The sequence below is a fragment of the Amblyraja radiata genome, chromosome 7 (genome assembly GCF_010909765.2).
Source record: "Amblyraja radiata isolate CabotCenter1 chromosome 7, sAmbRad1.1.pri, whole genome shotgun sequence".
Classification (NCBI taxonomy): Eukaryota; Metazoa; Chordata; class Chondrichthyes; order Rajiformes; family Rajidae; genus Amblyraja; species Amblyraja radiata.
Genome location: NC_045962.1, coordinates 15,464,721 through 15,488,703, shown reverse-complemented (window position 1 = coordinate 15,488,703; position 23,983 = coordinate 15,464,721). Strand labels below are relative to the sequence as shown.

The 23,983-nt window shown below is 41.4% G+C and overlaps 1 protein-coding gene across 6 annotated transcripts in view; it reads left to right on the top strand.

Moving 5' to 3' along the window:
- myo1b (myosin IB) overlaps window positions 1–23,983 on the top strand; it is a 272,707-nt gene that overhangs the window by 155,033 nt on the left and 93,691 nt on the right. For all 6 annotated transcript variants that reach the window (XM_033023743.1, XM_033023747.1, XM_033023745.1 and 3 more), the window contains exons 8-9: window positions 16,787–16,885; window positions 20,044–20,147. In XM_033023743.1, the coding sequence (XP_032879634.1) occupies window positions 16,787–16,885; window positions 20,044–20,147 (203 nt within the window). The remainder of the gene's footprint in view (window positions 1–16,786; window positions 16,886–20,043; window positions 20,148–23,983) is intronic.

The following is a 23,983-nucleotide window of genomic DNA, read 5'->3' as shown; positions in this document are numbered from 1 at the left end:
AAGGAATAGGTGACTACTCGGGTCGAGACCCTTCTTTGTCTGAAGAAGGGTCTCGACCCGAAACGTCACCTGTCCCTTTTCGCCAGAGATGCTGCCTGGCCCGCTGAGTTACTTCAGCATTTTGTGTCTGTATTCCATAAGGCTGATCCAAACGGCAATACACATAGGTTAAGCAGGGCTGGAGTATAATTAACTCAGATAAATAGAGCCGCAGGAGCCGTTCCATCTAAATCCCACCCTCCGGCTTTACATTTCACTCCACTTCAGAGAAGGAGATGGCAGGATTGGGGTACTGATTGGGGAAGATCAGCCATGATCACATTGAATGGCGGTGCTGGCTCTAAGGTTCGAATGGCCTACTCCTGCACCTATTGTCCATTGTCTATTGTCCTTATCTTGACATCCTTTTGCTTCTTTTTCATCTTTGTCCACCCATTTTTCAATCAAACCCTTCTCACCTGTATCCCCCCATCCCCTACCAGACTTTGTCCCACCTCCACCTCTGTTCCAGCCTTCTCCCCCTTACTACAATCAGTTTGAAGGTTCTGACCCGAAACATCACCTATCGAAGTCCTCCGCTGAGTTACTCCAGCACTTCATATTCTACTCAGGTTTCCAACATCTGCAGCTACTTGTGTTTCTAGTCTATCCTCCAACGTACATCTGTGAATAAGGCGGGAAAATTCAGAAGTTGAAAGTGCTTATTAATGGGCTGTTGTCAGGCAAGTGAATCATCCTACCACAACCAGAGAGCAGTGCTGAACTACCATCTACCTCATTGGTGATCCTCGGACTATCCTTGATCCTGACTTTGCTGGCTTTACCTTGCACTAAACATTATTCCCTCATCATGTATCTATACACCGTAAATGGATCGTTTGTAATCATGTATTGTCTTTCCGCTGACTGGATAGGACACGACAAAACCTTGTCACTATACCTCGGTACACGTGACAATAAACTAAACTAAATTAAATCTGTAATTTTCCTGAAGTGCTGCTCGGCTTAAACAAGTTGGCTCATTGTTGTTTGTCTTCATGGGGATTGATGAGCATAATAGTCACTGTGTCAGAGCTGGCTAATTCATGGGAGAGCCTTGCCATTCCAAGGCATTGATTTTCACTGTCAGCTTCTGCTTTGTTTTGCTGTCCTGACCATAGCAGTTTTAATGTAATTAGAAACTTAGAAACATAGAAAATAGGTGCAGGTGTAGGCCATTCGGCCTTTCGAGCCAGAATGAGCCACTCAATATGATCATGGCTGATCATCCAAAATCAGTACCCCATTCCTGCTTTTTCCCCATATCCCTTGATTCCATTAGCCCTAAGAGCTAAATCTCTCTTTTGAAAACATCCAGTGAATTGACCTTCTGTCTACAGTTCACTCTGCCACGTACAGCCAGTGTATGTTGACAACTTTACAATAATTGTTTTTTATAAATTTCTTTGCTGCTGATTAGAAATTTTCAATGCATTTTGAAAGTGATTGTTGGACCCATGCAATATTTTCCTTATGCATAAGATGTTGCATGTGCGTTAAGCGACTTGTTAGGTAGGATTTGTTCCGAAGTTTAAGTGATGAAAGTGCTTCATGGAACTAGAGCCAACCGTGCCAGGCACCAAAAACACCAACAACAGATGGCACCAGGGCACCACCTGCCTTATACTACCTGGAAAGCCCTAAACCGCCTCCGCACTGGGGTGGGACGTTGCGGGCTCAACCTGAAGAAGTGGGGCCTCTCGGACTCTGACAAGTACAGACAATGGCCCATCTACTAACTTGCGGCAGAGAGGCATGCACTGCGGCCCATCTCCGCAAAGGCACAGATGTGGCACTCACTGTGGCAAAGCGATGGCAGAACTTCGTCTGACACACGAGCGAATGAGAGCGATGAAAGTGATCCTGTAAATTGCTTCCCTCTTTTTAAAATTACTTTGCTTTTAAAAAATACCAGTGGCATTTTCATACACAAGTAGATAACATTTATTTTTCATTTTTATATCCGATTCCTTAACTCTTAATAAAACATGTATAAGCCTGAAAGAGAAGGTGAAAGCTGTTTTTCTGGCTGTGAAATCCAGAAGTGGGTGCGACAGGCAATTAGTGGTTGGTCATTTGGCACTAAATAGGATAAGATTTCTTCATACAATGGGTAGGGGGGGTGGTGTGTTGTGAACCTTTCAGAGTTCTCTATGCAGACTTTTGAAGTTACTAGGTTGTCGAGCATACTCAGCCATCACTAGATTTTTGAATACGATGGGAATCAGATGTGTGCAAGGAGCTGGATTTCTACGCAGAAAATCTGCCCATAACGAATGGCGGAGCATTCCTGAAGAAATGATATGATCCTATCTCTCATAGAAACATAGAAACTAGGTGCAGGAGTAGGCCATTTGGCCCTTCGAGCCTGCACCGCCATTCAATATGATCATGGCTGATCATCCAACTCAGTATCCCGTACCTGCCTTCTCTCCATACCCTCTGATCCCCTTAGCCACAAGGGCCACATCTAACTCCCTCTTAAATATAGCCAATGAACTCTCATGTTCTCAAGTTGCATAACTGAAAAACACAATAAAGTTCCAATAATGTGGCGTGCTATCGTTCAAATGGTTTGACTTCATGTTCTTGAGATGATGTTCCCTGCACTATCTTTAAATGCATCTTGGACCTTATTCATTTGCACCCTTCACACTCTACTCACTTGGACCCCAAATCCATGCTCTCTTTAAATTTACTGGGGCCTCATTTCTGCGCTCCCTTGAAATCCACTGGATTCCAAGGAAAATGTATCATATACCACGTAATGTCGTAAAAAAAAAGGAAATTAAAATGTGTTAGTATTTAAATCGGAAAAACATTCAATAGGCCAGAGAGGCAGCAGTTGCATCGTTGGCAACAATGGAACATAAATGATAAATGTTAAGAGTTTGTACTTAAAGTGTTTATCTAAACACATTACTTAACGTACGTTGAGGTCCCTGTGGTTGTATCTGAAGATTGGAGCATTGACATTAATACCTAGGGGTTTTGAGTCTGAAAACAATTACCTTGCATATTCAAAACGACTGGGTTTCTTTTCCACTGTAGTACTTTATTTTTGTTTAGATTCAACTAGAGGCAATATGTTGCCAAGGCGTTGATAGTAAATGAGTAATTTGCAGATCCTGTAGAAGTAATTAAAGCTTTCTTGCAGCCATCTCTGCATGCAAGTCTATGATACATACAGCGACTTTTTATGGAGGTAGGGTCAAGGATCAGCTATGAGAAGGGTCTCGACCCAAAACGTCACCCATTCCTTCTCTCCAGAGATGCTGCCTGTCCCGCTGAGTTACTTCAGCTTTTTGTGTCTATCAAGGGGCTACAGAGTCCAGTATGATTCTTAGATTTCTTCAACTTCACTTCATAAACAATTGAACACAAGGTTAACGTTGGACAACTCACCGAATTCACAAAAAGCAATAGCCTGAGACAAATATCTATTTTTTTGATTTGTGAGGACATTTTTTTTTCCACTTGGTTAATCGGGAAATGAACTTGAAGTAATTAAATCAAAACGCTAATGACTTATCACCAAATTACCTTCCTACCAGTCAACAACTGGCATGGATATGATTTGTAGTAATGGCTACATTCAAGCTAATCTCAGCAAAGTGTTTGTACCTCCAGCATATCAGTATTTATCGATAGCAAGAATTGTTGCTTTGTTTTAAAACAGTTGGAATAGGCACAGTATATCTTTCTGAGCATGTTTTGTTGCCTTTGAATGCTGTGCATAGTAGTGAACTGATTGCAGGGAGAGTGAGCTATGTTGCGAGGAGATTGCGTGAGTTATTAAATCAAGTTGGTTTAAATCTGAAGCTTGAGACAATTTGCTGATTCAGTGTGTTTCACAAAGAAGAAACTCTTGGATGGTTGAACTGCAGGCATTCATTAGTGGTGCTGGAAATCAGATGGATCTTCTTTCTAGAGATGTTGTTTGCAAAATAAACTAAGGCAGATATCCATTTGTGCATCTTTCGCAAAAAGTGCAGCATCTATCAGGTTGGGAGATGCTTTGATCTATTTGCTATTGTTTGCAAAAATAAAATTAATGAGGACCCATGCCAGAGAAAGTTTCATCATCTATTTTTATATTAGTGTCAGACTGAGTGAAATCGGATGGTGCCACTGTTTGAATATGTTGGGAGAGCGATTTCCTTTGCAGAGAAGGATGAAGCATTTTTGTTTGAATTATCGGTTCATGCCTGGTTGAAATGCACACCGAGAGCTTCTTAAACAGCTCCACCTTTCAATATGTTCCCAACTAAACTGCTGCCTCACCTCAAGACCTTGTGCTACCCCATATCCCTTGTTTCCCTTAATTTAATTCCCACACTCACCCGCTGAGTTTCTCCAGCATTTTTGTCTGCCTTAGAGAAGTCAATGTTCATACCGCTAGGGTGTAAGCTGCCCAAGCGAAATATGAGGTGCTGCTCCTCTAATTTGCGCTGGGCCTCACTCTGACAATGGAGGAGGCCCAGGACAGAGAGGTCAGTGTGGGAATGGGAGGGGGAGTTAAAGTGCTGAGCAACCGGGAGATCAGGTAGGTTTAGGCGAACTGAGCAGAGGTGTTCTGCGAAACGATCGTTGAGCCTGTGCTTGGTCTCACCGATATATAGGAGTCCCCACCTGGAACAGTAGATGAGGTTAGAGAAGGTGCAAGTGAACCTCTGCCTCACCTGAAAAGACTATCGTGGTCCTTGGATGGAATCGAGGGAGGAGGTATAGGGACAGGTGTTGCATCTCCTGTGGTTGCAGGGGAAAGTACCTGGGGAGGGAGGGAGTGGTTTGGGTGGGAACATACTGCCTTGTTTTGTTTTACTGAAGTAGTTTAAACCCATATTCTTTTTTAATAGGACATAGATAGGTTTCTACTAGTTATGTTCGTGAAAAACATATATGGATACAATCCACCCCTGATAAAGTCACTTATTTGTAGTTATTGAAATAATTAATTTTTTAAAGCACAGCAATTTAGAGTCATTTAGTGCTTTTATTGAAATGAAATGCATTAAACATTTTTGCTTTGAAGTTTATTTCTGAATTATTAGATTATTACTTATGCACTGTATCAGGAAAGAATTCAATAAATCCTGCATCGGGCCCTTCAGAAGTTTTCAAGCTTTTTGTGCAGTTGTGCTTTTTAGGGATCATGGAGGGATTTGTACATTTGGAAGGCGATCCCACAGGAAGTATGTAGCTGTGAATCAAAGCCACAGTGTCATAACCTCACCTCCATCCTGCAAAATCTGCACTTGGATTCCTCTCTGGGAATGTGGGGAAAAAATAATTGCACTTTTGGCCCCGACATCTGAAAAGTAAATTTCTACTTTTTGCCAAAAATATTTGTGGTAACTTTTTAATGCACAATTGCATGTAAACAGGAATTATAGTCAGCACTGTTCTCAGTCCATTAGTGTGGGCAGATGCTGGGAAATCGGCTGAGAGTTTGCTGTAGAAACTAATTGAGCCCGCAGTCCATTTTTACAGCATTAATAGAAGGAATGTCTCAGTCAAAATGCTTAAAGTTTACATTGAGAAAGACTTCCTTCATTGCTAATTTGGCGTATGGCATTCTACAGCAGTGAAAGGGCATTGTGGATACAAAGAGCTCTCTTCAAATATTGAAGTGGGTGATACAATTTCTGCCACCTCTAGAATAGTTTTATTATTTAGCCCCAACAAATGTTTATTGTAAATGCTAATAGCTTCATGAAATGCACGATAAAACAATGGATAAACATAATAAGACAGATGCAAGTTGTCAACATGAACACGACAAGCCTGACTTAGTATTCACTTTTCTCTGCAATGTATGTTTGCAATGTTTTATTTGGAGTGCACTGCACAGCTGTTCAGAGAATTATGGACTTTCCCCATCCCTTGTCCTACAACCTCCAGATTACAAGCACTTTAACAACTTGCTTTTGTAAAAATAGGGAGATTGTGTTTCAGCAACACTTGGAAACAGCCTTTACTGACCCGTTAGCTGTCATTCGTGACAATGTTGGCAGACTGATCCAGTTCAGCCTTAAAAGACACAATATTTCCCCCTCTCCATGCAACCAAACACTAAACACCTCTGCACTTGTCCATCTCCCCCACTTCAGTCCCCAAACACCCCTCCCCATCTCCCACTGTGCCAGTAGCCTGATCTTTTTGGAAGACAAAGTGGAAGGGAATGTAATTCTGCTGGTGCCTTTTTAAGGGTGGCATTGGAGTGCATGTAAGCATTTGGTACGGCAAACAACCAAGACTGCCATCGCTGATTTGAAATGACATTAAAACGATGATAGACTGCTTTATGACTATTCAGATGTTTTGACATCTGGTTCGCTGGTAATGTTTCTCGCACTCCCTTTAAGATCAAAGGTCTATTTCCACTCCCTTTAAACACACAGTCGCCTTGTTTCCCATTGCTCCCTCTAAATTCACCTGGTTCTGTTTCCTGTACATCCTTTAAACACACTAGGACCTTTCTCCTGCACTCCTTTCAAACTCACCAGGACCCCGTTTCTCCGAACAATCTTTAAAATGACCAGGTTCATTGGAAAATGTATTAGAGACCCAGAAAATAGACCCCCCCCCCCTCCCAAGACCAAGCCGGTCTTCCAGAGGTTTTGGGTAACATCTTTGAAAAAGTGAATTTAAAATATTGTGGGATATTAGTAGGAATAGGGAAGGATTGTTTGCAAAATTTGTCAATCCAGCACCACCAGAATCTCACGTCCAGCTAATGATGCATTCTGATGATGATTATGGAGGGAGGGAGGTAGTGACTGGGGGTAGGGGAAAGGAAAGGGAGGGAGAGATGAGGGAGGCAGTGGGGGAGAGGAGGAGGAGAGGGGAAAGAAGAGGGAGGGTGAAGAGGAGGGGGAGGGAGTGCTGGGGCATGAGGGAGAATGAAGGAGGATACGGGTAGGAAGAGGGATGGCGAGGTAATGGAGGAGGGATGAAGGAGGAGGGGAGGGAGGGGAGGAAGCAGAGGGGTGTAGGTGGATGGTGGGGAGAGGGAGGATGATAGAGGAGGATAATAGATACTGCACGTATCGGAGCACATACAGAAAAGGAAACATAATATTTGCTTTGTTGTCTGAATATATGCTATGATTTTATTTATTTTTAAACATTCAATGATGAAATGTCATCATCCTGAAGTATTAATGGACCTGTCCCACTTGCGCGACTTTTTCGGCGACTGCCGTCATAGGTCGCTACAAGTCGCCGAACATTTTCAACGTTGAAAATCCAGCGGCGACCAAAACAAGGTACGACTCTTTGAGCGACTACTCACGACCATACAGGCTTCACCCCCGCGACATATCACCAGGGTGTCACCTGTACGGTCGTGAGTAGTCTCCTCAGTCGCCCAAAGAGTCGTAGCATCTTTCTGGTCGCCGCTGAATTTTCAACATGTTGAAATTTTTCGCCGACCTGCAACGACCTATGACTGGTGCCGGCAGTCGCCGAAAAAGTTGCGTACGCGGGACAGGCCCATCTCTCTGACTCACTCTTCACATTTTCTGCCTGACATGCTGAGTATTTCCAGCCTGTTCTATTTTATTTCAGATTTTCAGCATCTGCATTTTTCTTTTTCTTTTCTATAGTGAAAGTATTGGAAAGTGACAATAATAACAAAAACAAGTTTAAACATGAAAAATAATATTTATGTTGAGGTATAGATTGTGAATGGAGGCAACCTACCGGGGAATTAGCTCAAAGGGTAGAACGTTTGCTTGGCATGCGAGAGATAGTGGGATCGATACCCAGATTCTTTGTTGGTCTAAGGGCAGTAGAGTGGTGAAGCTGGTAGAGCTGCTGCCTCACTGCGCCAGAGACACGAGTTTGATTCTAACCTCGAGTACTGTTTGTGTGGAGTTTGCAGGGTCTCTCTGTTAACATGTGGATTCCCTCCAGGCACTGAGGTTTCTTCCCATGTCCCAAAGATGTGCATATTTGTTAGTTAATTGACCTCTAAAATGACCGCTAATGTGTGGGGGAATGGGTGAGAAACCGGTATAACGAAGAACTAGTGTGAATGGAACAGTGTGATCTCAGGGGCCGAGAGGCCTGTTTTCTGGATCTCTAAACTAAACTCAACCAAACTAACCTTAAGCATGTATCTGGGGCTGTAATAGTTTGAGTGTCTTACATCATATCAAATCTACTTTCCCTAGACTGACACTGAAAGATGAGCAGCAACAATAATGGAAAAATGTCATCAACCTGAAATATTAACTCTGACTCACTCTTCACATTTGCTGCCTGACCAGCTGAGAATTTCCAGCCTGTTCTATTTTATTTCAGATGTTCAGCATCTGCATTTTTCTTTTGATTTTCTATAGTAAAAGTAATGGAAAGTGACAATAATAACAACAGCAAAAACTTAAACATGAAAAATAATATTTTTGCATAGATTGATTTATGTTGAGGTATAGATTGTAAATGAAGGCAACCTACCGGGGAGTTTAGTTCCGGTTTGGTTTAGTTTAGTTTAGACAGGTTGTTGAAGTACATCCCAAGGAACTTCACAAAAGAAAGCCTGGCTGCGGTGTTCTTTGGAATGCCTCTCAAGCATTGTTTCTCAAAAGGATGAGAAGGATATGAGGAGATAGAAAGGATTTAGGAAGGAACTACAGAGTGCAGGATTTCAAACATGATGAGCACAATGGCCAATAGGAGTGAAGAGAAAGAGAAGGTGCATAATACGTTGGTGCTGGGGAAAGCTCCAGGTTATACCTGGAATATGTCCCATTTTGCATTGGCTCGTGACGTGGAATTGATGGTAGTGCTGGGTACAGTAATCGGTCATGTGGTGAAGGTGACCTCTTATCAAATTTTCATTCCAGTCTTGAAATAATTTGATTTTCAATGCTGTTAGGTAGGCATGGTAGGTTTATGTTCATATGCAACACAAACACCATTGCAAAACTATTTCTATGTCATATATTCCTATGGAGGCTACTAACCCAATGATGCAAGTCAATACAACTGTACAGCTGTAGAGACTAAAATGGATAGCACTGAAAATTAGGTGGCAACATCATGATGAGTGATTTACCTCATGCATATTCTTCTGCAAGCAGACAGCTACCAACATGCTATCTGATGACAACATACTGGCTCTAGTCACACCAATGTAGTTTCTCAGACAACTTTGCTTTACAAAAGATCACAAGTATGTTCCTGTTGCCATTTCTGTGGTACCTGAAAATGTGCAGGTTTTGTTCACCCATGTCACAGCATCATTGATTATCCACTATCTGGAGCCCCTTTCCTGCATACTTTCTGGTAAATGTTCCAGCATTCAGTTGTCCACATGAGGTCAAGGGTAAATTGGGGAAGGTTAGTGAATTGACAATTTGTCGGCTGCCAGCAGCTATTTTATTGCTGACTTGCATGCTAACAATGAGTTGCTTTTCACTAGACATTGCTAAACAAAGGCTCAGATTTTGCAGCTGAATTACTATAAAACTGAGAATGATTATTACAGTCAGGCTGTGACATGGACAGTAATATTCAAAATAATTACTGGTGAACAACCCCTATGGTCCTGAAATCCTTATTCTGTATGAATTGATTATTCTGCTGGGTAGAAATGTAAAAAATATATATATTGTTTAAAATAAAGATATTTATAAAACTTTTATTTTTTCTGCTGGGTAGAAATGTAAAAAAACCCAATATTGTTTAAAATAAAGATATTTATAAAATTATTTACACCATAGATGGAGATGACAGTTGAAAAATGCACCTCTTGAGATCTAGGCCATCTTGAGATCTAGAAGACCAAAATATCTTTTGCATTATCTTTCCTCTTATGCAATTGTAACAATGAACACCAGGGAAACCTAAGCATAGAACCTGTTTATGTAAATGAAAGACACTGCCACAGAATCTATCAAACTTTGTAGTGTCTTTAAAACTGGAGTAATTGGTGGTTTTCAGTACTTCTGTAATAACATGGTCATATCAGACAACATTCTCAGCACAGACCCCTGTACTATTTCTCCACACATATCAAATTGAGGAAACTGTACTTTAAGCTGCTGTTTATCTTGCTGTACTTCAAGCTGCTGTTTATCTTGCTTGTTTGATTTGGCGGTAAACTAGAACCTATGTATATGGATACATAACATTTTGCTTTGATATAGTTATTTTAAAATGCACGTAATAGCTTTGAAGTTTGCAAAGAATGGGGAGGAGTTCTAGGTGGGAAACATGAGTTTCCTGCACATCCTGCTAATGTTACTTGCAAAGTCAGACATAAGAAACTGCAGTCTTGAGCAGGAAAACAAAGTGTTGGATGAACTCAGTGGGTCAGGCAGCATCTATGGAGAGAATGGACAGGCAACATTTCTGTTCACGTTGGGTTAGTTTGTGTCGTGGTTTTAAGACTCAAAGTTGGATAAGATGACACAGGCTTTCATCTTCTTTAAGAATTCTCCTTCATTCTTAAAAAGAATTAAGAGAATTCTTAAAGAAGACAAAAACCTTATATTTGCAAATATTCGACTGGAACATTCAGTGACAACACCACCTGTCCGTTCTCTAATTGCTCCCTGATCCACAGAAACAGGCAGCTCTTTATTACAGTGTTTCAGCCTTACCTCTGCTACATTATCTTTCATGCTGTACTCCACTTGCATCAATCTGTCTTTGATTCTAGTATTCTCTGTCTCGCCACCATTAACTTCCGACCTTGGTTCAGTCTTTACATTTCCCCTCATATCTCTTCCTCTGTCGGCCGTCCTCAAATTCCAAACTGTTGCTTCCCAGCTATGTTTTAGCTAAAGCCAAGGTTACACACACTGTTATACTGTTACACACACCATTTTAGTTTATGTTTAATACAAGGATATAAATGTATTTATTAAGAATACAAAGGTGCAAAAGTAGAAATAAGTAACTTGTTTATAACTTCCATATTTGCTACTGACCCGAATCGTCACCTATCCATTCCTCATCAGATGTTTAGTTTAGTTTAGTTTACTATTGTCATGTAATAATAATAATAATGGATGGGATTTATATAGCGCCTTTCTAATACTCAAGGCGCTTTACATCGCATTATTCATTCACTCCTCATTCACACTCGGTGGTGGTAAGCTACTTCTGTAGCCACAGCTGCCCTGGGGCAGACTGACGGAAGCGTGGCTGCCAATCTGCGCCTACGGCCCCTCCGACCACCACCAATCACTCACACACATTCACACACATTCACACACAGGCAAAGGTGGGTGAAGTGTCTTGCCCAAGGACACAACGACAGTATGCACTCCAAGCGGGATTCGAACCGGCTACCTTCCGGTTGCCAGCCGAACACTTAGCCCATTGTGCCATCAGGTACAGTGCAAAGCTTTTTGTGTGTGCTCTCCGGTCAACAAAAAAGTGTACATGGTTACAATCAAGCCATCCACAGTGTACAGATACAGAATAAAGGGTATAACATTTAGTACAGATGAAGTCCGATGAAAGATAGCTCAAAAGTTGATGGGAGGTCAGGACTGCACCCTAGCTGGTGAGATGCTGCCTGACCTGCTCTGTTCCTCCAGCACTTTGTTTTTTGATATTTGAAAGTCATGCAGGTCTTCTATCTCTTGTCAGGTGGGAAGGGATATGGTATAAGACCAAAGCTCAGAGAGAGAGAGAGGGAGACAAGACTGCCAGAGACAGATAAACAGAAACAGACATAGAGTAACAGACAGACAGAGAGAGAGATAGAGAGGCATGATGATAGACATAGTGATTCATAGAAACAAATAAAGAGAGAGAGAAAGGCAGAGAGCTAGATAGAAGGGAGAGATAAAGAAAGAGAGAAATAAACAGACAAGGAGAGGGAGATATATATCAAAAAGAGAGACTAAAACAGATAGGCAGAGGGACAGAGAGAGAGAGAGAGAGAGAGAGGAAGAAAAGAAAAGAGTGGGTAAGGGCCTCATTATTATTGCTGTGTGGGGTGATCATGTTAAGGGTTGGGAAAGGATCAGGTGCTGGTGAATTGGAGGGAGACATTGTAGTTTGAGAGGGAGGTGAATGATAATGATCAGCGAGATCACTTGGGGATTTAAAGGGGGTTGAAATCTTGGGGTTGTGACCATGTTTGCTGGTTGGGCTGGAAGGAAAAGGTCCACTTACCTTACCTTATGCACTTCCCTTATGGACCAGGCCCTCCTTAACTAGTTGAGTTTCCTGAGATTAGGAAAGTGCAGCTAAACGGTTTAAACTTAATAAAAATGTAGTGAATAAAGTCACCCGTTAAAGGTTTTCTAAAGCTGCTTCGACCACATGTGAGACTGAGAGAGGACACCTCTACTTGTCCTTGTTAAAAGCTGGAACAGGCAGATTGGGATCTGGGTTGACCTTATTCTAATTCTAGTTTGTCACTCAAGCTGTTCTTGGGGTCTAAAATTAGCCATTTTCTTCTATTGCAGCAGATTATGGTTCCAAAAAAATCGGTACATTTACACTATCAAAATGCTACATTATCAAACAAACTGAACATGTCTTTCCTATCAACAATTCTTCTGTTGCCCTCTTGAGGGTTAATGAGCACTGTACAATCTACACTTTGGTTAGTTTCATTGTCAAGCTAAAATGGTGAAAACATGCAAGGTCCAGAGCTGTACCGCCCAGTTTATGCATGTGATTAGTTAGAATGAAAGGATAACATCAAAGTGCCCTCGCAGCACCTGTCATGCTCAATTAGCATTTCCCAAAGTCCATTGTCCGATGTCTTGTTTCACCACCAGTGCTCGATGTGCAGTTTAATGGCCTTAAATAATGAAGCATTAAATAACGAGAGAGATGAATGAGATCGTTTTTGTCCTGCCTGAATGTTTGCCCCAAGTTACAAATAATATTTTGTCAATGGTACTATTTTAGCTACACTGCAGGTTTGATCTTTTTTTTCTGGATTATGAATCATGTAATTTCGGATCCAAAACCATATATTACAAGTTATTTCTGACTGTAGAAGACTTTAAATATATTACTACAGCACTATTTGATGATCCTTAAAATGTGGGTGGTTTTAATAACAGAAGAGTTAATAACATAACTCTTCATGAAAACCCTTACATGGCACATTGTGATGTGTCACATGTACTAATCCCATATTTTGACTTCAAATCAAAACTGGCTTCAGAACTGGGTTCAGAACAAGGTTACTCTTAAAAGACAGGGTTGTGGTGGAAGGGTGGTATTCTGACTGGAGGTCTGTGACCAATGGAGTTCCGCAGGGATCTATGCTGGGATCTCTGTTTAAATGCCTTGGTCATAAATGTAAAAGGGCTTGGTTCATAAGCTTGCAGGTGGCATCGAAATTGGTGGAGTTGCAGGCAGTGGGGAAAGCTTTCAGAAGATATGGCGTGAGATAGATCAGTTGCAGAAATGGGCAGAGAAATGGCAGATGGAGTTTAACGTGAGCAAGTGTGAGGCATTGCACGTTGGAAGTTCAAATGTAAGGGAAAGGTATACAATTAACGGCAAGACCCTTAATAGCATTAATATACAGTAGGACCTTGGGGACCATCCATGGCTCCCTGCAAGTGGCAACAAGCATTGCCAGAGTTGATGGTTGAGTCATATATGATAGAGGCAATGGAGAGATATGGATCATGTGTAGGCAGAGGATATTAGTTTAACTTGGTGTCATGTTTGACACATACATTGGGCCCGAAGGGCTTATTTTTGTGCTGTACGAGTCAATAAAATAATTTCTGATGCTTATAGCAAATACTTCTTACATATAAAATGAAAGGGTCTCAATGATAAATGCAGAGTTATTTACAGATCCAGTAGTCACTTTTGGTATTTTACATGGAGGTTAATGGTCATGTTTTAATGTAGTGAAGGAACATTGGTATGATTGACAAATCAGTCCTAGTTCATTTGTACTGAGTGATCAATAAGATTGGTTGAATACAAGGAATGTTTAGATTCCAATAAAGACATTTCAGCTGAATGAATTAATGTGTAGGAAGGAACTGCAGATGCCGGTTTAAACTGAAGATTGACACAAAATGCTGGAGTAACTCAGCGGGACTGGCAACATCTCTGGAGAGAAGGAATGGGTGGTGTTTCAGGTCGAGACCCTTGTGTCTGAAGAAGGGTCTCGGCACGAAACATCACCCATTCCTTCTCTCCAGAGATGCTGCCTGTCCCGCTGAGTTACTCCAACTGTTTGTGTCTATCTTCGAATGTATTAATGACTTTGAATCAATGTATGTTTCCTCCTCACGGCTCAGCACCTCTTACTGAAACCATTTTGAATAAAAAGGCAAAACGTGTTCATGGTGAAATTAATTAACACTGTATTGGAGTTACACAGCCTCACAAAATCCCCCCCAAATCTGTGCCATTTAGGACAAAATAGAAGAGAATTGAGTTAGGCTGTTTTTTACTGGTTTTATTGTCCTTTAAAAAAAACAATGTGAGCAGAATAATCTACTTGCACGCTTCTAACCATTTAATAACTTTCCTGCCTTCTAGAAGTGGTGGATTTTGCATGCACAGATGATGTTGCAGGATAATTAGGGCACACGTCCTCTTGATCCCTCATTGTAACCAGCCTTACCTGATGTACTCATGTATGTTGTTATCGGGCTGGATAGCAATGGTCAAGAGCGTTTTATTGTCATGTCCCAGACAGAACAATGAAATTCTTACTTGCAGCAGCACAACAGAATCCGTAAGCATAGTACTCTGTAAACAATATAATAAACAGGAGCAAAAACGTTCAGTGTGTGTATATATACATATAAAAAACTGCTTACCTCAATTATCTTCTATTTTGCCCTAAATAGCACAGACTTTCTTTGTATATATACATATGCACATGAATACATATACACACACACACACACACACACACACACACACACACACACACGCACACGCACACGCACACGCACACGCACACGCACACGCACGCACGCGCACACACACACACACACACACACACACACACACACACACACACACACACACACACACACACACAAGCAAACAAGCAATAATAGTGCAAAAAGACAAAACCAATACCCCCAAGTTCTCCTCCATTGTCAGAGTGAGACTAAACGCAAATTGGAGGAACAGCATCTCATATGTCGCTTGGGCAGCTTACAGCCCAGCGGCATGATAATTGATTTATCTCACTTCAGGTAGCCCCAGCATTCCATCCCCCCCCCCCCCCCCCCCCCCCCCCCCCCCCCAAGTAGCACCAGCTTCTCGTTTTCACCCAAACAGCTAACAATGACTTGTTTCCTTTATCATTGTTACGCAATAATAAACCAGTATCATTGACAATATGTTCGAATTTCCATTCAATATGCAGGGAACCCCACCCATATCTGCCCCAATTCTCAAAAAAATGATTTCTGATGCTTATAGCAAATACTTCTTACATGTAAAATGAAAGGGTCTTAATAATAAAAATAATAATAATAAATGCATAGAGGGAGAGAGAATGTGAGAGAGAAAGAGGGATGTGGACAGACAGGGAGAGGGATTCCGAGATGCCCAGCGTGCCATTTTGTGATGCGGAGAGACGCATACTGTACAATATGCTCCTGCAATTCTGCACCTCCTTGCCTTTGTCTTCCGTCCGGACACGCCTTGTTACCATCTGAAGGTGGGGGCGGTCCCCAGTGGAGGTCTCTCTATAAGGGAGTCTTCCCCTTTTGCATTGGGGACCTGGGGCCGAGAGTGTTGCACAGAACAGTGGCGTGTAATAAACTTTTGGGTTGGTTCATGGGCTCGCCGGCCGCCTGTATTTTCTGTGGCGAGGTAGAGACCGTGTTCCACGTGTATACGGAGTGTGTGAGTTTGCTGCCCCTGTACCAATATCTGAAGGGTCTGCTCTTCAAGTTCTGGTTGCATTTTAGCCCCATGATCCTGGTGTTTGGACACAAGGCAGGGAGTGGGGAGAGCCGATCGGGAGGGTGGGATCTCCCTGTCGGTCTGCTCCTGGGCCTGACCAAGATGGCCATTCATGGGTCCAGGCAGCGGGCGGTCGATGGTCACAACAGAGTCGGCTGCCAGCCTCTCTTCCGGGCCTATGTCCGTGCTCTCGTGTCACTGGAGAGTCTTGAGGCCTGGTCGCCGCGGGGGGTGGAGAGCATTGTTAATATTGATTGCACATTGTATTATAATGACTGCTTGATGGATTGTAACCATTGAACGTTTATGTACGTTTGGTACGCTGTAATATGCAATTGCTGAATAAATATTGGAAAAGAAAAAAAAGAGAGGGAGAGGGAGAGAGAGAAATGTGGGCTGGAAAAGAAACTGGTCAGGATTCAGGTTGAGAAGCAGTAAAACATTGTGTTCCTTAACAAGTCATTTGTTTTTTGGAATGGGTACAATTGGCAGGGGCAGAACTGGGTCATGGTAATCATAATTTTTGACTATTATTCTCTGTAGACCGTCCAATATATTTCCATTTTAGAAAGTCTGTGTTAGTTAATGTTTTTCTTTACTTATTTCATTAGTTGGTCAATTGGGGCAGGAATGCATCACTTGCACTCACAGTATGTCAGACATGCCTAAATACATATCAAACTATTTTAAAAAAAAACTCTTGAGTATCTCATGGCAACAAGTATGTTGGGAAACATGATACGTTCCGATGATTGAAGTGTAATTATGGAAAATTACTGCCAGCGCATTTTGTAAAGGTTTTCGATAAATGATCCAAGTGTACTTTTAATAACAAAAAAAATCCTTTCTTCCTTTCTGAAAGATCTCCTCGAGAAGTCGCGTGTTGTCAAGCAACCCAGGGGTGAGCGGAATTTCCACATCTTTTATCAGCTGCTCTCAGGTGGCTCCGATGATTTGCTGAGTAAGTACAATACTGTAGTGCACGACACTACAGACATATACAGTGTGTACTCCCAAACAGTCTGAAGAAGTGTCTCGACCACAAAATGTCACCCATTCCTTCTCTCTAGAGATGCTGCCCTCCCGCTGAGTTACTCCAGCATTTTGTGTCTACCTTCGATTTAAACCAGCATCTGCAGTTCTTTCCTACACATATACTCCCAAACACGTGGCTACCCAATAGCTAACTTGTTCCATCGCCAACAACTGTTAGTATTTAAACAGCACCTGTAGCAAAAAATATCCTCAAGGCACTTCACGGTATTTGAAGTCAGTTCACACAAGGAGACATTCAAACGCATGACCTAAAGCTTGGTAGAGGGGGTGTGATTGTTAGGGGCAGCTTAAAGAGTAGAGTGATAGGGAGATTTAGGGAGGAAAGTCCAGGGTCGAGAAATAGGGCAACTAAACACGTGGCTGCTGAGGGGAGAATGATGAAAATTGGGGGTGGTGCAAGAAACCAGAATTGGATGCTGTTGGAAATATCAGATGGCTGTTGGGCAGGAGGTGGTAATGGAGTAAGAGTGAGGTGAGGCCATGAAGGAATTTGAACATAAGAAGGTGAATTTTAAATTTGAGGCATTACCAAACTCTGAGCCAATGCAAGTTTGTAAAGTCCTGAGGTAATTGGTGGAATTTACTTGCTTCAATTCAGAATACAAGTGGCAGAATAGTTCCATCATTCCAACATTGTTTAGTTCAGATAGATATGTTTTAACTCCAAGCAATGAGAACCATTTTATTTATTTGTTTCGCAAGGCAAAGGGACAACAGTAATATTAGGATTAATGGGAGTTCAGAATTCTATTCAGAAACAGTTTTTTTTCTTACCATCTTCAGCCTTGCACAAACCTCGCTTTAAGACACTGAGACATGCTGAGGTTTCTTTCATGTAAGATTTTCTCCCACTTTATTATCTCTTGGTTATTTATGTGTAAATCTTGATAGTAAGTACAGGCTGACTGTTTAAAAAAAACATATGATTGAAATGAATTTGTGGAGATGTGCATAGAGAAGATAGAAAGGACATTAATGTTTTTGAGAATAGACACAAAATGCTGGAGTAATTCAACGGGACAAGCAGCATCTCTGGATAGAAGGAATATGTGACGTTTCTGGTCAAGACCCTTCTGCAGTCTGTCTATCTTCGGTGTAAACCAGCATCTGCAGTTCCTTCCTACACTTAATGTTATTGAGATTTGCCTGTCAAGTGGGGATGATTTCAATTAATTGGAATCACCCCCACTGGAAATAAATTACTATATTCAATGAGCTGCTGGGGTCGGATGTTAAAAAAGATTTTGTTGGCCATTAAGACAGTAAGAGACACCTTAAAAGAAAAGGGAAAGGTGATATATTAATGCAAGATTTAATTTGATAAACACACAGTGTGGGTATGTGAGAAATTTGAGCAGGAAATGTTTTAAATATTTAGCAGATGAAATTGCAACTCCAGGGGTGAAAATGAGTGGGTGATTATTGATCAGAATTTGGAATTGTATCGGAACGAAGTATTTCAAGTATTTCTGATAATATTTTAGATATCCACGTCTATTGTTTTTTTACAATTACAAGTGGACTGGAAGATTGAACAGTACACCACATGCCGTTTCATCCACAATGCCTCTGGCAGGTTAAACTAATCCTCTCTGCCTGGACATGATCCCTATCCTCCATTCCATGCGTATCCATGTGACATCTATCTAAAATCTTCTTGAACGCCATTATCATATCTGCCTCCACCACCAACCCTGGCAGCATGTTCCTCCCACCACTCTGAAGAAAAACTTTCACTGCACATCTCTATATAACTAAAAGTCTTCATCTTGTTTGTGCCTCTGTGTGTGTGTCAATCTGGTTAATTCCTAATTTCTTCCAAATACTACACCACAGCCTTCCCAGTTTCACACATCCTACTCACATTTTTCTCGTGGAATCAAATTTCACTGGACCTCGATACACGTGACAATCAATGACCATTGGTTAAACCATATGGTCATAGATGTTTAGGCTAAGTGATTCAATTCTACGACGCAAATACCACATGAGATGAATTGATTATCAGAATAAACCTGTATTACATAATAACACCCCAGTGAACTACAATAAGCATGAATTCAAGGGAATTCTTGCCTGATCCACCTTGCCGTTGGATTTTACAACACCCACAGAAGTAAAAATTTAAAAAAAAACAGGTTTCACATAACAGATTGCTAAGTGAACTCAGAAATGGTGAACATTAATGAAAAATTAGGAAGTGCCAAAAGATAATGCAATTACTGTTCAGTTTTGAGGCAGTGGACAGCAGTTGGTGTTTTCTCCAGGGATCAGTACAATGATGATTTACTGTTCCTAATTTGCATCGATGATTTCAATACGTAAAACATATTGCAAATGTGATGAATTTACAAACGACAACGGTTCTTGCAGGCACGGTCAATACGAAATGAGAGAAAATATTTTTGTAAGTAAACAGAAGAATATTAAGCACATGTAAAATTGAGCAATGTGTATTCCAATGTTTTGGAAGATCTTGGACATGGATGATGAAATGGGTGAAGAATCGCAATTAATATCCTGATTAATTTCTGGAAAATGGTACAGTATATGCAGGGATAGTTTCAGAATAAGTAGAACACCTACATTGGACACTGAATTTAGCCAGGAGTGCATTGTCCTTTTGTATTTTATTTGTTACATGAGGCTGTGGTTGGAATTGGAAGGTTTCGGGGAGAGGTCCTGCTCAACTGTAAACAGTGCCTTGTGCAGCAACAAAGTAGTTTAAGATCTGAATGTAAATGATTTAAATTAAGGATCTGATCCTTAACCCGTACAATGTGGCGTTGATGTGATGTCAGAAGGTATAACCAAATATTGTACATCATTACAGCTACAGCTTACACTGTAGTAGATATTGAGAGATATCTTGGGGACATCAGATCTCTTTAAATAGAGATTATTCACCATTAACTTAACCCAAATGAGTAATTACAGCTTCTTAAGATTGTGACATTGTCTGTGCAATGACCACATAACTAATAAAGGACCATTCAACAACAGGAATGCTTTGAAACATTGGAATCTTAAAGAAGTTATAATATTTTAACTTTTCACTTGCAGAACAATTGAAACTTGAGAGGGATTTCAACCATTACAATTACCTGGGCCAGGAATCGGCAGAAGTCAATGGGATAGATGATGCTGCCAACTTCAGAACAGTAAAGGTAAGATGTGAATGATGGGGTTAAATTCCATGGCTTCCTTTGGTTGAATCATTATGACTTGATTACATGAGGATTCCATTGAGATTATGTGCAGTGCCATCCCACAGTCTCACTGAAGCCTTCAGATGAGTTGTGGGGACAAACTCAGGAACAAGGTTTCAGGAAACCATCTATTTTTTAGATATATTCGAATGATATTCATCTGAGTGTTTGCATATTCTCCTATATCATTATATACGATAATTAGATGAATCTGGCCACTTTCTACAACCAGGTTACTGTTTCGCCCAAACTTTATTTTCTTGCTTTCTCAGATCTCTTCTTTTTTATTTCATAATCCACAAAGCCAAATGATTTTAAAATTTAGCTTGAATTTATAAAATCCCACTCGCCCTCATTCTCTCAATCTCTAACCTGAGTGCTAATGTTTGTGTGTGCACATGAATGTTCCCCTACCCCCCCTGCTCTTGCCCTTGCCATCTCCCTCGGCCTGTCCTCAATCCCTCCCCCTCTCCCGCTCTCCCCCTCTCTCCCTCTCTTGATTAAGATTGTGACCAAGATACTTTTCCTTGTGTGGATGAAACAGGGAAATTCCAATTAAATTTAGGTGGAGTCCTCTCTCCAGCTTGCATGGTAAATTCAATGCATTGACGGAGTGGACAAATCCAGTTTCTTGCTATAGCCTCAGCTAAGGTTTCTGCTTAAACAGGATGAGATAATCTTGAGTGGGCCAGAGCCATTTTGGGAAGAATTCTATGGAGCTGGAGAGCATTAAGTAGCTCGAACCTGAAACAGCGAGCAGAAGGCAAACAAGCTTCACCAGCAGTTAAATGCCTCAAACTTAAATCATTCCTGTAGCCTGTTGGTGTCAATTTCTACAAGTGCTTTGTAGCTGCATTCTGATCACCCCCTGAATACAATGGTACAAACAACAATAATGACCCATTAATTTATTAGGATGGGTGTTTGTGACGAACATGTCTTTGTCAATTGCACTAATTTGCAGATGTTGTGTGTGTGATTATGCACCAGCAGGTGATGTAAGCAGATTGAACTGGTTTAGACCTGCTCTTGTTTTTACTGATAAAGTTGCATGGAAATTGTAAGATGTCTGTCCTGATTATTCGGGGAAATCACAACGTGATAGCAGAAACAGATATTAGGTAATCACATAGAGGACCTTGCTGGTTCCTGCCATGTTAGTTGTCAGTTTGGTAAAATTAGTGTTTAATTCTCTGGAGCTCAGAGCTACAGGCAATATCGTTTTAAACAAGACCCCATCTTTCTTCCCGTGTATACGGGTGAAAATGTAATGGCAATAGTTAACTCAGCTCATCTGCTAACACTTGTAATTACTCTGGAGTCTAAAGAAAAATAAATTAGATTAAAATTGCTTCTGATTGATCTAGTGGAAGTGAAAGTAATGATCATAGAATATCACAGTCGACCGTCTGGAGCAGCAAGTCTGTGCAACCTGTTTTGTTGCTTCCACCCTTTTTATTCATCTCCATGTTCATCCGTATTGGAGGCCACTCATGAATCTGTACCACCACCTTCTTCTTTCCCTCTACTTAGGCAGTCCCTCAGAGTCTAGAACAACTTGCTTCTATTTCAGTCCTGAGGGATGGAGGATACTGGTGCATGATTTCTTTTAACATGGGATAGTTGTAACATGCCAGCCATCACATGGAATGAATAGAGTAAGGTTTTGGCCCAGTGGCGAGGATGTTCAAGATGACTGGACATCAGGCTCTGCTGCACAAAGCTATTGCATGCGCATACACATGCATGCACACACGCACACACGCAAAGTCGCACACAAGCACACAGACGCACACACACTCGCACTCAGACACACACGCATGCATGCACACACACCCACAGACAATGCTGGAGTAACTCAGCGGGGCAGGCAACCTCTCTGGAGAGAAGGAATGGGTGACGTTTCGGATCGAGACCCTTCTTCAGACTGAAAGTCACGGGAAAGGGAAATGAGAGATGTAGGCGATGGTGTAGAGAGATATAAAACAATGAATGAAAGATATGCAAAAAAGTAACGATGATAAACGATGCTGTTTGCTAGGTGAAAACAAAAAGCTGGTGTGAACATGTTTTCACTTTTCGGTACATTTCATGTTTATCCTCTTTTCTTGCCTCATCCTGCTGTCTAAATTGTAACAATTTAGGAGGAGGAGCAGTCTGAAGAAGGGTCTCAACCCGAAACGTCGCCCATTCCTTCTCTCCAGAGATGCTGCCTGTCCCGCTGAGTTACTCCAGCTTTTTGTGTCTATCTGCCATTTAGGAGCATCTGGCTTTGGTTGCCATCTGCTTGCCCTTTGCACAGATGTACGTATATATGCAGTTTCCTGTTTAAAGGTTGGCCCAATACCTTTTTTACACACCAGTCTTGAACTCTTATCTGCTCTGGGCAGACCTTTGTTCAAGTGGCTGAAATTAGCTTGTGCCTACCAATTAATTTTTATTCCATTGATCCCTTTGTTGCTTCTTATCTAATCTGAACTGTCAAGAGTGTTTAATTGTCCTGTGTACTGACAAAGGAACAATGAAATTCTTACTTGCAGCAATTTATTTATTTGATACAGATGAATGAATATAAATCATACGATACACGAGTAGATCAGGTAGTGCAAAAAGCAGGGTGCAGAATATAGTATTACAGCTGCAGAGGAAGTGCAGATAAAAAAAATACAGGTGCCATAACAAGGTTGGTTGGAAGATTGTGAAGTCATCCCCAGCACACGAGTGGTGTGTTCAATAATCTGATAACAGTGGGGAAGAAGCTGTTCTTCAATCAGTTGGTACATACTTTCTAGCTTTTGTATCTTCTGCGTGACGGGAGAGGGGAGAACAGAGAATGACTGGGCCTTGTGAGTGGTCCTTGCTGGCTGTGTGAAGGGTTGTGGGGGCAAGGGGTTGTGTGATCAACTGGACTGCGTCCACAACTCTCTTCAAATTCCGCGGGTCTTGGGCAGAGCAGTTGCCATGCACAGCTGAGCTGCATCCAGATGGATCCAGGTGCATTTACATGGCTTTCCTCATTGTTCAGGTAGCACATTGATTATATCCTCTCAACACAAGCTCAGCTACAGTCCTTGAAGTTGAGTTGTGTAAAATGGATAGCAAGAGTGTTGTCAATTCCTTCTCCAATCCCTTGCTATTTTTCCTGCAAACCTTCCCTGATCTTGCTCCTTTTGCTTCCACACAGAATGCTTTACACCATGTAATTTACGACCGTATAAAAGACTGCTTGTAAAATAAACACTTGTGTTGAAGACCCACGAGGAAAATGCAGTTGGCGCTTCCAATTCTCATATTACAAGGCACAGTTGATGGAGCTATCATCGTTCAAGTTCAACTATAGTTCATAGAATTGACTCTTTAAAATATACCTAACACTGATATTTTTTCTCCATCAAATCTTTTCCATATTTTCTCTTCTAAAGGTAATGTGAGCTCCCCACAGAAGTACAGCTGAATACATAATGTAAACAGGTAGAAAGGTTCCAACTCTCCATTCTATCAATATTCTAATTGCTCTAATTTTTTTAATTAACACAAGGATAAATTAATATAATTTAATATTGGGCCGTGGGTGACACAGTGGCGTAGCAATAGAGCTACTGCCTTACAGCATCAGAGACCCCGGGTTCAATCCTGACTATGGGTGTTGTCTGTACGGAGTTTGTACGTTCTCCCCGTGACTTGCGTGGGGTTTTCTCCGAGATCTTCGCTTTCCTCCCGATTTCCAAAGACGTACAGGTTTGTAGGTTAATTGGCTTGGTATAAATATAAAATTGTCCCTCGTGTGTGTAGGG